This window comes from Notolepis coatsorum (genome assembly GCF_963971535.1).
Source record: "Notolepis coatsorum genome assembly, chromosome: 7".
Classification (NCBI taxonomy): domain Eukaryota; kingdom Metazoa; phylum Chordata; class Actinopteri; order Aulopiformes; family Paralepididae; genus Notolepis; species Notolepis coatsorum.
Window position 1 is genome coordinate 3,299,158 of NC_140171.1, and position 14,705 is coordinate 3,313,862.

A 14,705-nucleotide genomic window follows, 5' to 3' on the forward strand; every position below is an offset into this window, starting at 1 on the left:
GAGAAGGGTCCACTAGATACTCACTACTTTGTCACTCAGGTCATAGAGAAGGTCCTCTAGATACTCACTAACTGTCACTCAGGTCCATAGAGAAGGTCCACTAGATACTCACTACTGTCACTCAGGTCATAGAGAAGGTCCACTAGATACTCACTACTGTCACTCAGGTCATAGGAGAGGTCCACTAGATACTCACTACTGTCACTCAGGTCATAGAGAAGGGTCCACTAGATACTCACTACTGTCACTCAGGTCCTAGAGAAGGTCCACTAGATACTCACTACTGTCACTCAGGTCCATGGAGAAGGTCCACTAGATACTCACTACTGTCACTCAGGTCCTGGAGAAGGTCCACTAGATACTTCACTACTGTCACTCAGGTCCTGGAGAAGGTCCACTAGATACTCACTACTGTCACTCAGGTCATAGAGAAGGTCCACTAGATACTCACTACTGTCACTCAGGTCCTGGAGAAGGTCCACTAGATACTCACATACTGTCACTCAGGTCATAGAGAAGGTCCACTAGATACTCACTACTGTCACTCAGGTCATAGGAAGGTCCACTAGATACTCACTACTGTCACTCAGGTCTAGGAGAAGGTCCACTAGATACTCACTACTGTCACTCAGGTCCTGGAGAAGGTCCACTAGATACTCTACTATGTCACTCAGGTCATTGAGAAGGTCCACTAGATACTGCACTACTGTCACTCAGGTCATAGAGAAGGTCCACTAGATACTCACTACTGTCACTCAGGTCCTAGGAGAAGGTCCACTAGATACTCACTACTGTCACTCAGGTCATAGAGAAGGTCCACTAGATACTCACTACTGTCACTCAGGTCATAGAGAAGGTCCAATAGTACTCACTACTGTCACTCAGGTCCTGGAGAAGGTCCACTAGATACTCACTACTGTCACTCAGGTCCTGGAGAAGGTCCACTAGATACTTACTACTGTCACTCAGGTCATAGAGAAGGTCCACTAGATACTCACTACTGTCACTCAGGTCCTAGAGAAGGTCCACTAGATACTCACTACTGTCACTCAGGTCATAGAGAAGGTCCACTAGATACTCACTACTGTCACTCAGGTCATAGAGAAGGTCCACTAGATACTCACTACTGTCACTCAAGGTCCTGGAGAAGGTCCACTAGATACTCACTACTGTCACTCAGGTCATAGAGAAGGTCCACTAGATACTCACTACTGTCACTCAGGTCATAGAGAAGGTCCACTAGATACTTACTACTGTCACTCAGGTCCTGAGAAGGTCCACTAGATACTTCACTACTGTCACTCAGGTCATTGAGAAGTCCACTAGATACTCACTACTGTCACTCAGGTCATAGAGAAGGTCCACTAGATACTCACTACTGTCACTCAGGTCATAGAGAAGGTCCACTAGATACTCACTACTGTCACTCAGGTCATGGAGAAGGTCCACTAGATACTCACTACTGTCACTCAGGTCCATGAGAAGGTCCACTAGATACTCATACTGTCACTCAGGTCATAGAGAAGGTCCACTAGATACTCACTACTGTCACTCAGGTCCTGGAGAAGGTCCACTAGATACTCACTACTGTCACTCAGGTCATAGAGAAGTCCACTAGATACTCACTACTGTCACTCAGGTCATAGAGAAGTCCACTAGATACTCACTACTGTCACTCAGGTCCTAGAGAAGGTCCACTAGATACTCACTACTGTCACTCAGGTCATAGAGAAGGTCCACTAGATACTCACTACTGTCACTCAGGTCATAGAGAAGGTCCACTAGATACTCACTACTGTCACTCAGGTCCTGGAGAAGGTCCACTAGATACTCACTACTGTCACTCAGGTCATAGAGAAGGTCCACTAGATACTCACTACTGTCACTCAGGTCATAGAGAAGGTCCACTAGATACTCACTACTGTCACTCAGGTCATAGAGAAGGTCCACTAGATACTCACTACTGTCACTCAGGTCATAGAGAAGGTCCACTAGATACTCACTACTGTCACTCAGGTCATAGAGAAGGTCCACTAGATACTCACTACTGTCACTCAGGTCCTAGAGGAAGGTCCACTAGATACTCACTACTGTCACTCAGGTCCTAGAGAAGTCCACTAGATACTCACTACTGTCACTCAGGGTCATAGAGAAGGTCCACTAGATACTCACTACTGTCACTCAGGTCATAGAGAAGGTCCACTAGATACTCACTACTGTCACTCAGGTCATGGAGAAGGTCCACTAGATACTCACTACTGTCACTCAGGTCATGAGAGAAGGTCCACTAGATACTCACTACTGTCACTCAGGTCATAGAGAAGGTCCACTAGATACTCACTACTGTCACTCAGGTCAGGGAGAAGGTCCACTAGATACTCACTACTGTCACTCAGGTCCTAGAGAAGGTCCACTAGATACTCACTACTGTCACTCAGGTCATGGAGAAGGTCCACTAGATACTCACTACTGTCCTCAGGTCCTGGAGAAGGTCCACTAGATACTCACTACTGTCACTCAGGTCATAGAGAAGGTCCACTAGATACTCACTGAAACTATAAGGTCACTCAGGTCATAGAGAAGGTCCACTAGATACTCACTACTGTCACTCAGGTCATAGAGAAGGTCCACTAGATACTCACTACTGTCACTCAGGTCCTGGAGAAGGTCCACTAGATACTCACTACTGTCACTCAGGTCATAGAGAAGGTCCACTAGATACTCACTACTGTCACTCAGGTCCTGGAGAAGGTCCACTAGATACTCACTACTGTCACTCAGGTCATAGAGAAGGTCCACTAGATACTCACTACTGTCACTCAGGTCATGAGAAGGTCCACTAGATACTCACACTGTCACTCAGGTCATAGAGAAGGTCCACTAGATACTCACTACTGTCACTCAGGTCCTAAGAGAAGGTCCACTAGATACTCACTACTGTCACTCAGGTCATAGAGAAGGTCCACTAGATACTCACTACTGTCACTCAGGTCATGGAGAAGGTCCACTAGATACTCACTACTGTCACTCAGGTCATGGAGAAGGTCCACTAGATACTCACTACTGTCACTCAGGTCCTAGAGAAGGTCCACTAGATACTCACTACTGTCACTCAGGTCATAGAGAAGGTCCACTAGATACTCACTACTGTCACTCAGGTCCTAGAGAAGGTCCACTAGATACTCACTACTGTCACTCAGGTCATAGAGAAGGTCCACTAGATACTCACTACTGTCACTCAGGTCATAGAGAAGGTCCACTAGATACTCACTACTGTCACTCAGGTCATAAGAGAAGGTCCACTAGATACTCACTACTGTCACTCAGGTCCTGGGAGAGGTCCACTAGATACTCACTACTGTCACTCAGGTCAATGGAGAAGGTCCACTAGATACTCACTACTGTCACTCAGGTCATAGAGAAGGTCCACTAGATACTCACTACTGTCACTCAGGTCATAGAGAAGGTCCACTAGATACTCACTACTGTCACTCAGGTCATGGAGAAGGTCCACTAGATACTCACTACTGTCACTCAGGTCATAGAGAAGGTCCACTAGATATCCCCTACTGTCACTCAGGTCATAGAGAAGGTCCACTCAGATACTCACTACTGTCACTCAGGTCATAGAGAAGGTCCACTAGATACTCACTACTGTCACTCAGGTCATAGAGAAGGTCCACTAGATACTCACTACTGTCACTCAGGTCATAGAGAAGGTCCACTAGATACTCACTACTGTCACTCAGGTCATAGAGAAGGTCCACTAGATACTCACTACTGTCACTCAGGTCCTAGAGAAGGTCCACTAGATACTCACTACTGTCACTCAGGTCCTGGAGAAGGTCCACTAGATACTCACTACTGTCACTCAGGTCCTAGAGAAGGTCCACTAGATACTCACTACTGTCACTCAGGTCATAGAGAAGGTCCACTAGATACTCACTACTGTCACTCAGGTCATAGAGAAGGTCCACTAGATACTCACTACTGTCACTCAGGTCATAGAGAAGGTCCACTAGATACTCACTACTGTCACTCAGGTCCTGGAGAAGGTCCACTAGATACTCACTACTGTCACTCAGGTCCTGGAGAAGGTCCACTAGATACTCACTACTGTCACTCAGGTCCTGGAGAAGGTCCACTAGATACTCACTACTGTCACTCAGGTCCTAGAGAAGGTCCACTAGATACTCACTACTGTCACTCAGGTCATAGAGAAGGTCCACTAGATACTCACTACTGTCACTCAGGTCATAGAGAAGGTCCACTAGATACTCACTACTGTCACTCAGGTCATAGAGAAGGTCCACTAGATACTCACTACTGTCACTCAGGTCCTGGAGAAGGTCCACTAGATACTCACTACTGTCACTCAGGTCATAGAGAAGGTCCACTAGATACTCACTACTGTCACTCAGGTCCTGGAGAAGGTCCACTAGATACTCACTACTGTCACTCAGGTCATAGAGAAGGTCCACTAGATACTCACTACTGTCACTCAGGTCATAGAGAAGGTCCACTAGATACTCACTACTGTCACTCAGGTCCTGGAGAAGGTCCACTAGATACTCACTACTGTCACTCAGGTCATAGAGAAGGTCCACTAGATACTTACTACTGTCACTCAGGTCCTGGAGAAGGTCCACTAGATACTCACTACTGTCACTCAGGTCATAGAGAAGGTCCACTAGATACTACTACTGTCACTCAGGTCCTGGAGAAGGTCCACTAGATACTCACTACTGTCACTCAGGTCCTGGAGAAGGTCCACTAGATACTCACTACTGTCACTCAGGTCATAGAGAAGGTCCACTAGATACTCACTACTGTCACTCAGGTCATAGAGAAGGTCCACTAGATACTCACTACTGTCACTCAGGTCCTGGAGAAGGTCCACTAGATACTCACTACTGTCACTCAGGTCCTGGAGAAGGTCCACTAGATACTCACTACTGTCACTCAGGTCATAGAGAAGGTCCACTAGATACTCACTACTGTCACTCAGGTCCTGGAGAAGGTCCACTAGATACTCACTACTGTCACTCAGGTCATAGAGAAGGTCCACTAGATACTCACTACTGTCACTCAGGTCATAGAGAAGGTCCACTAGATACTCACTACTGTCACTCAGGTCATAGAGAAGGTCCACTAGATACTCACTACTGTCACTCAGGTCATAGAGAAGGTCCACTAGATACTCACTACTGTCACTCAGGTCCTGGAGAAGGTCCACTAGATACTCACTACTGTCACTCAGGTCCTGGAGAAGGTCCACTAGATACTCACTACTGTCACTCAGGTCCTGGAGAAGGTCCACTAGATACTCACTACTGTCACTCAGGTCATAGAGAAGGTCCACTAGATACTTACTACTGTCACTCAGGTCATAGAGAAGGTCCACTAGATACTCACTACTGTCACTCAGGTCATAGAGAAGGTCCACTAGATACTCACTACTGTCACTCAGGTCATAGAGAAGGTCCATTAGATACTCACTACTGTCACTCAGGTCCTGGAGAAGGTCCACTAGATACTCACTACTGTCACTCAGGTCCTGGAGAAGGTCCACTAGATACTCACTACTGTCACTCAGGTCCTGGAGAAGGTCCACTAGATACTTACTACTGTCACTCAGGTCATAGAGAAGGTCCACTAGATACTCACTACTGTCACTCAGGTCCTGGAGAAGGTCCACTAGATACTCACTACTGTCACTCAGGTCATAGAGAAGGTCCACTAGATACTCACTACTGTCACTCAGGTCATAGAGAAGGTCCACTAGATACTCACTACTGTCACTCAGGTCATAGAGAAGGTCCACTAGATACTCACTACTGTCACTCAGGTCATAGAGAAGGTCCACTAGATACTCACTACTGTCACTCAGGTCATAGAGAAGGTCCACTAGATACTCACTACTGTCACTCAGGTCCTGGAGAAGGTCCACTAGATACTCACTACTGTCACTCAGGTCATAGAGAAGGTCCACTAGATACTCACTACTGTCACTCAGGTCATAGAGAAGGTCCACTAGATACTCACTACTGTCACTCAGGTCATAGAGAAGGTCCACTAGATACTTACTACTGTCACTCAGGTCATAGAGAAGGTCCACTAGATACTCACTACTGTCACTCAGGTCATAGAGAAGGTCCACTAGATACTTACTACTGTCACTCAGGTCATAGAGAAGGTCCACTAGATACTCACTACTGTCACTCAGGTCATAGAGAAGGTCCACTAGATACTCACTACTGTCACTCAGGTCATAGAGAAGGTCCACTAGATACTTACTACTGTCACTCAGGTCCTGGAGAAGGTCCACTAGATACTTACTACTGTCACTCAGGTCATAGAGAAGGTCCACTAGATACTCACTACTGTCACTCAGGTCCTGGAGAAGGTCCACTAGATACTCACTACTGTCACTCAGGTCATAGAGAAGGTCCACTAGATACTCACTACTGTCACTCAGGTCATAGAGAAGGTCCACTAGATACTTACTACTGTCACTCAGGTCCTGGAGAAGGTCCACTAGATACTCACTACTGTCACTCAGGTCCTGGAGAAGGTCCACTAGATACTCACTACTGTCACTCAGGTCCTGGAGAAGGTCCACTAGATACTCACTACTGTCACTCAGGTCCTGGAGAAGGTCCACTAGATACTCACTACTGTCACTCAGGTCATAGAGAAGGTCCACTAGATACTCACTACTGTCACTCAGGTCCTGGAGAAGGTCCACTAGATACTCACTACTGTCACTCAGGTCATAGAGAAGGTCCACTAGATACTCACTACTGTCACTCAGGTCCTGGAGAAGGTCCACTAGATACTCACTACTGTCACTCAGGTCCTGGAGAAGGTCCACTAGATACTCACTACTGTCACTCAGGTCATAGAGAAGGTCCACTAGATACTCACTACTGTCACTCAGGTCATAGAGAAGGTCCACTAGATACTTACTACTGTCACTCAGGTCATAGAGAAGGTCCACTAGATACTCACTACTGTCACTCAGGTCCTGGAGAAGGTCCACTAGATACTCACTACTGTCACTCAGGTCCTGGAGAAGGTCCACTAGATACTCACTACTGTCACTCAGGTCATAGAGAAGGTCCACTAGATACTCACTACTGTCACTCAGGTCATAGAGAAGGTCCACTAGATACTCACTACTGTCACTCAGGTCATAGAGAAGGTCCACTAGATACTCACTACTGTCACTCAGGTCATAGAGAAGGTCCACTAGATACTCACTACTGTCACTCAGGTCATAGAGAAGGTCCACTAGATACTCACTACTGTCACTCAGGTCCTGGAGAAGGTCCACTAGATACTCACTACTGTCACTCAGGTCATAGAGAAGGTCCATTAGATACTTACTACTGTCACTCAGGTCATAGAGAAGGTCCACTAGATACTCACTACTGTCACTCAGGTCCTGGAGAAGGTCCACTAGATACTCACTACTGTCACTCAGGTCCTGGAGAAGGTCCACTAGATACTCACTACTGTCACTCAGGTCCTGGAGAAGGTCCACTAGATACTCACTACTGTCACTCAGGTCATAGAGAAGGTCCACTAGATACTCACTACTGTCACTCAGGTCATAGAGAAGGTCCACTAGATACTCACTACTGTCACTCAGGTCATAGAGAAGGTCCACTAGATACTCACTACTGTCACTCAGGTCATAGAGAAGGTCCACTAGATACTTACTACTGTCACTCAGGTCCTGGAGAAGGTCCACTAGATACTCACTACTGTCACTCAGGTCATAGAGAAGGTCCACTAGATACTTACTACTGTCACTCAGGTCCTGGAGAAGGTCCACTAGATACTCACTACTGTCACTCAGGTCATGGAGAAGGTCCACTAGATACTCACTACTGTCACTCAGGTCATAGAGAAGGTCCACTAGATACTCACTACTGTCACTCAGGTCATAGAGAAGGTCCACTAGATACTCACTACTGTCACTCAGGTCATAGAGAAGGTCCACTAGATACTCACTACTGTCACTCAGGTCATAGAGAAGGTCCACTAGATACTCACTACTGTCACTCAGGTCATAGAGAAGGTCCATTAGATACTCACTACTGTCACTCAGGTCCTGGAGAAGGTCCACTAGATACTCACTACTGTCACTCAGGTCCTGGAGAAGGTCCACTAGATACTCACTACTGTCACTCAGGTCCTGGAGAAGGTCCACTAGATACTTACTACTGTCACTCAGGTCCTGGAGAAGGTCCACTAGATACTTACTACTGTCACTCAGGTCCTGGAGAAGGTCCACTAGATACTCACTACTGTCACTCAGGTCCTGGAGAAGGTCCACTAGATACTCACTACTGTCACTCAGGTCCTGGAGAAGGTCCACTAGATACTTACTACTGTCACTCAGGTCCTGGAGAAGGTCCACTAGATACTTACTACTGTCACTCAGGTCCTGGAGAAGGTCCACTAGATACTCACTACTGTCACTCAGGTCCTGGAGAAGGTCCACTAGATACTCACTACTGTCACTCAGGTCATAGAGAAGGTCCACTAGATACTCACTACTGTCACTCAGGTCATAGAGAAGGTCCACTAGATACTCACTACTGTCACTCAGGTCATAGAGAAGGTCCACTAGATACTCACTACTGTCACTCAGGTCCTGGAGAAGGTCCACTAGATACTCACTACTGTCACTCAGGTCCTGGAGAAGGTCCACTAGATACTCACTACTGTCACTCAGGTCATAGAGAAGGTCCACTAGATACTCACTACTGTCACTCAGGTCATAGAGAAGGTCCACTAGATACTCACTACTGTCACTCAGGTCATAGAGAAGGTCCACTAGATACTCACTACTGTCACTCAGGTCATAGAGAAGGTCCACTAGATACTCACTACTGTCACTCAGGTCCTGGAGAAGGTCCACTAGATACTCACTACTGTCACTCAGGTCATAGAGAAGGTCCACTAGATACTCACTACTGTCACTCAGGTCCTGGAGAAGGTCCACTAGATACTCACTACTGTCACTCAGGTCATAGAGAAGGTCCACTAGATACTCACTACTGTCACTCAGGTCATAGAGAAGGTCCACTAGATACTCACTACTGTCACTCAGGTCCTGGAGAAGGTCCACTAGATACTCACTACTGTCACTCAGGTCCTGGAGAAGGTCCACTAGATACTCACTACTGTCACTCAGGTCATAGAGAAGGTCCACTAGATACTCACTACTGTCACTCAGGTCCTGGAGAAGGTCCACTAGATACTCACTACTGTCACTCAGGTCATAGAGAAGGTCCACTAGATACTCACTACTGTCACTCAGGTCATAGAGAAGGTCCACTAGATACTCACTACTGTCACTCAGGTCCTGGAGAAGGTCCACTAGATACTCACTACTGTCACTCAGGTCATAGAGAAGGTCCACTAGATACTCACTACTGTCACTCAGGTCCTGGAGAAGGTCCACTAGATACTCACTACTGTCACTCAGGTCCTGGAGAAGGTCCACTAGATACTCACTACTGTCACTCAGGTCCTGGAGAAGGTCCACTAGATACTCACTACTGTCACTCAGGTCATAGAGAAGGTCCACTAGATACTCACTACTGTCACTCAGGTCCTGGAGAAGGTCCACTAGATACTCACTACTGTCACTCAGGTCCTGGAGAAGGTCCACTAGATACTTACTACTGTCACTCAGGTCATAGAGAAGGTCCACTAGATACTCACTACTGTCACTCAGGTCATAGAGAAGGTCCACTAGATACTCACTACTGTCACTCAGGTCATAGAGAAGGTCCACTAGATACTCACTACTGTCACTCAGGTCCTGGAGAAGGTCCACTAGATACTCACTACTGTCACTCGGGTCATAGAGAAGGTCCACTAGATACTCACTACTGTCACTCAGGTCATAGAGAAGGTCCACTAGATACTCACTACTGTCACTCAGGTCATAGAGAAGGTCCACTAGATACTCACTACTGTCACTCAGGTCATAGAGAAGGTCCACTAGATACTCACTACTGTCACTCAGGTCATAGAGAAGGTCCACTAGATACTCACTACTGTCACTCAGGTCCTGGAGAAGGTCCACTAGATACTCACTACTGTCACTCAGGTCCTGGAGAAGGTCCACTAGATACTCACTACTGTCACTCAGGTCCTGGAGAAGGTCCACTAGATACTCACTACTGTCACTCAGGTCCTGGAGAAGGTCCACTAGATACTCACTACTGTCACTCAGGTCCTGGAGAAGGTCCACTAGATACTCACTACTGTCACTCAGGTCCTGGAGAAGGTCCACTAGATACTCACTACTGTCACTCAGGTCCTGGAGAAGGTCCACTAGATACTCACTACTGTCACTCAGGTCATAGAGAAGGTCCACTAGATACTTACTACTGTCACTCAGGTCCTGGAGAAGGTCCACTAGATACTCACTACTGTCACTCAGGTCATAGAGAAGGTCCACTAGATACTCTCTACTGTCACTCAGGTCATAGAGAAGGTCCACTAGATACTCACTACTGTCACTCAGGTCATAGAGAAGGTCCACTAGATACTCACTACTGTCACTCAGGTCCTGGAGAAGGTCCACTAGATACTCACTACTGTCACTCAGGTCATAGAGAAGGTCCACTAGATACTTACTACTGTCACTCAGGTCATAGAGAAGGTCCACTAGATACTCACTACTGTCACTCAGGTCCTGGAGAAGGTCCACTAGATACTCACTACTGTCACTCAGGTCATAGAGAAGGTCCACTAGATACTTACTACTGAGAGAGAGAGAGAGAGAGAGAGAGAATTATTATTCCTCAATTCGCGGGAAGGGATTTTTATAAGCGATCTGATCTGCTGCGCCTTCACTGCATCGCTACTACTACCGCGGTTAGCCACCCACCAGTGCCCATATGGGAGAAATAGCGGCTTGGCCCTTTCGTTATTATTATTATTTAATAGGCTACGAGCGGAACGCAAACCATTCCTCCAAGCGCCCTCCTCTCATCCTCCTCCTCCTCCTCCTCTCTGATGGCAGCATCCATCTCTACACACTCTTGTTGTGAGGAGCAGAGCAGCCAAACCACCAGGGTCAAACATACGTTCTTATTTGCTAGAATAAACGCCTCGGTCACTGACCTGTCTCTCTCTCTCTCTCGCTCTCTCGCTCTCTCGCTCTCTCTCTCTCTCAGGACCGCCTGGAGTCCCTGGTGTTCGGGCTGCTGAGACAGAGGAAGCTGGACTTCCTGGACATCTACAACGAGGAGATGATTCTGGCCGTCAAGGGCATCGTCACGCAGGTAGGAGGCTGGGGATGGAGGGGGGGTGTGGTGTACAACACGGTTTTCAAAATAAAGGTCACATATACAAATACCTCTCAATTCTTATAAAAAAATAAAAAGTCCTGGATATACATAAAACATTAATTGGCATAGATCTCTATAAACGGCTATACATTTCTCATTTAGGGCCAAGTGTGCCCCTAGTGAAAAAGCTTAGCGTACAGCCCTGCTAATGTACAGTCTCCTCCCCATATGTATATAATCTCTGTTAGGATCTATGGGTAACAGTACTGTATATTTTCTCCCACCCACCCCCTCCTAATGTACAGTCTCCTCCCCATCATATGTATAATCTCTGTTAGGATCTATGGGTAACAGTACTGTATATTTGCATATCGTATGTCACAAATGTAACATTACTATATACCTGTAGTATGTCATGTATGTCACTATGAATTGAAAATGGGGGACCCTGATGTAAACAAGACGAACGTCTTTCTCTGGTCTGCATCCCCTTAACAATTGTGTGTATTGAGCCGTACTGTATTGTACCCATTCTGCAATTTGTTAAATATTGATTGATTGATTGATTGATTGATTGTTATTAACAGATTGCAGAATGGGTACAATACAGTACAGCTCAATACACACAATCAGGGTCCCCCATTTTCAATTCATCATAACATATATGACATACATGACATACAGATAGACAGTACTGCTACATCTATACATTTATGACATACCAGATTTACAAATACAGTACTGTTTGTGATACAAAAAGAGTCTAAAAAAAGAGTATATACATTTGACGAAGAAACTGTACATTGGAGGTGGTTGGGTGGAGGGGGGGGGGAACTGTACATTGGAGGTGTTTGGGTGGGAGGGGGGGGGGGGGGGGGTAACTGTACATTGGATTATCGACGAAACCGAAACAAGTAGGCTCCCTTAAAACGTTAACGCTATAATAAAAAAATAAATACAGTGGAAGTTAAAATAAGAATATGACTTGGCCTGAAAAAAAGTTCAGTCAGGAGATTTTTTTTTTGCTTTAATCCCTGTGTAGATGGGGGGCTAGATTGTGGAGTGCTTTGAAGGTGAGTAGGAGGTTTTTGAAATGGATCCCGTAGTGCACAGGGAGCACCGAGTGGGAGGAGGTAGATGGTAAAAAGGAGTGGACCTAGCACCGAACCCTGGGGAACACCCTGGTTAACAGGTGCTGCCTGGAGCTGACCTGGACCCCCCCCCCAGAGGGAAACATACTGCCACCTGTTGGTCAGGTAGTAGGTGAACCAGGACAGTGAGGCCAAGGACACTTCCCAGACGGCCTAGGAGGTGTGAGTGTGAAATGGTGTCAAAAGCAGCTGAGAGGTCCAGGAGGATGAGGATGTTGATGTTGCCAGCATCAGCAGCCATGAGGAGGTCATTAGTTACCTTGATCAGAGCGGTCTCTGTGCTGTGTTTAGCCTTAGGTTAAGGTTAGACAGTGTCTCAGGAGGTAGAGCTGGTCGTCTGGTAATCAGAAGGTTAAGGTTAGACAGTGTCTCAGGAGGTAGAGCTGGTCGTCTGGTAATCAGAAGGTTAAGGTTAGACAGTGTCTCAGGAGGTAGAGCGGTCGTCTGGTAATCAGAAGGTTAGTGTTAGACAGTGTCTCAGTAGGTAGAGCTGGTCGTCTGGTAATCAGAAGGTTAAGGTTAGACAGTGGCTCAGGAGGTAGAGCGGTCGTCTGGTAATCAGAAGGTTAGAGTTAGACAGTGTCTCAGGAGGTAGAGCGGTCGTCTGGTAATCAGAAGGTTAGAGTTAGACAGTGTCTCAGGAGGTAGAGCTGGTCGTCTGGTAATCAGAAGGTTAGAGTTAGACAGTGGCTCAGGAGGTAGAGCTGGTCGTCTGGTAATCAGAACGTTAGGGTTAGACAGTGGCTCAGGAGGTAGAGCTGGTCGTCTGGTAATCAGAAGGTTAGGGTTAGACAGTGGCTCAGGAGGTAGAGCTGGTCGTCTGGTAATCAGAAGGTTAAGGTTAGACAGTGGCTCAGGAGGTAGAGCTGGTCGTCTGGTAATCAGAAGGTTAGGGTTAGACAGTGTCTCAGCAGGTAGAGCTGGTCGTCTGGTAATCAGAAGGTTAGCGTTAGACAGTGGCTCAGGAGGTAGAGCTGGTCGTCTGGTAATCAGAACGTTAGGGTTAGACAGTGGCTCAGGAGGTAGAGCGGTCGTCTGGTAATCAGAAGGTTAAGGTTAGACAGTGGCTCAGGAGGTAGAGCTGGTCGTCTGGTAATCAGAAGGTTAGGGTTAGACAGTGGCTCAGGTGGTAGAGCGGTCGTCTGGTAATCAGAAGGTTAGGGTTAGACAGTGTCTCAGGAGGTAGAGCGGTCGTCTGGTAATCAGAAGGTTAGGGTTAGACAGTGTCTCAGGAGGTAGAGCGGTCGTCTGGTAATCAGAAGGTTAGAGTTAGACAGTGGCTCAGGAGGTAGAGCTGGTCGTCTGGTAATCAGAAGGTTAAGGTTAGACAGTGGCTCAGGAGGTAGAGCTGGTCGTCTGGTAATCAGAAGGTTAAGGTTAGACAGTGGCTCAGGAGGTAGAGCTGGTCGTCTGGTAATCAGAAGGTTAGAGTTAGACAGTGGCTCAGGAGGTAGAGCGGTCGTCTGGTAATCAGAAGGTTAGTGTTAGACAGTGGCTCAGGAGGTAGAGCGGTCGTCTGGTAATCAGAAGGTTAGGGTTAGACAGTGGCTCAGGAGGTAGAGCGGTCGTCTGGTAATCAGAAGGTTAAGGTTAGACAGTGGCTCAGGAGGTAGAGCTGGTCGTCTGGTAATCAGAACGTTAGGGTTAGACAGTGTCTCAGGAGGTAGAGCTGGTCGTCTGGTAATCAGAAGGTTAAGGTTAGACACTGTCTCAGGAGGTAGAGCTGGTCGTCTGGTAATCAGAAGGTTAAGGTTAGACAGTGTCTCAGGAGGTAGAGCTGGTCGTCTGGTAATCAGAAGGTTAGAGTTAGACAGTGGCTCAGGAGGTAGAGCTGGTCGTCTGGTAATCAGAAGGTTAGAGTTAGACAGTGGCTCAGGAGGTAGAGATGGTCGTCTGGTAATCAGAAGGTTAGTGTTAGACAGTGTCTCAGGAGGTAGAGATGGTCGTCTGGTAATCAGAAGGTTAGTGTTAGACAGTGTCTCAGGAGGTAGAGCGGTCGTCTGGTAATCAGAAGGTTAGGGTTAGACAGTGGCTCAGGAGGTAGAGCGGTCGTCTGGTAATCAGAAGGTTAGTGTTAGACAGTGTCTCAGGAGGTAGAGATGGTCGTCTGGTAATCAGAAGGTTAGAGTTAGACAGTGGCTCAGGAGGTAGAGATGGTCGTCTGGTAATCAGAAGGTTAGTGTTAGACAGTGTCTCAGGAGGTAGAGATGGTCGTCTGGTAATCAGAAGGTTA

At 47.0% G+C, this 14,705-nt stretch overlaps 1 protein-coding gene across 1 annotated transcript in view; it reads left to right on the forward strand.

The window, feature by feature from the left end:
* vps54 (VPS54 subunit of GARP complex) overlaps positions 1 to 14,705 on the forward strand; it is a gene marked incomplete at its 3' end in the record, with an annotated part of 139,366 nt that overhangs the window by 71,960 nt on the left and 52,701 nt on the right. The window contains exon 9 of the mRNA XM_084319448.1: positions 11,208 to 11,315. Within this exon, the coding sequence (XP_084175574.1) occupies positions 11,208 to 11,315 (108 nt within the window). The remainder of the gene's footprint in view (positions 1 to 11,207; positions 11,316 to 14,705) is intronic.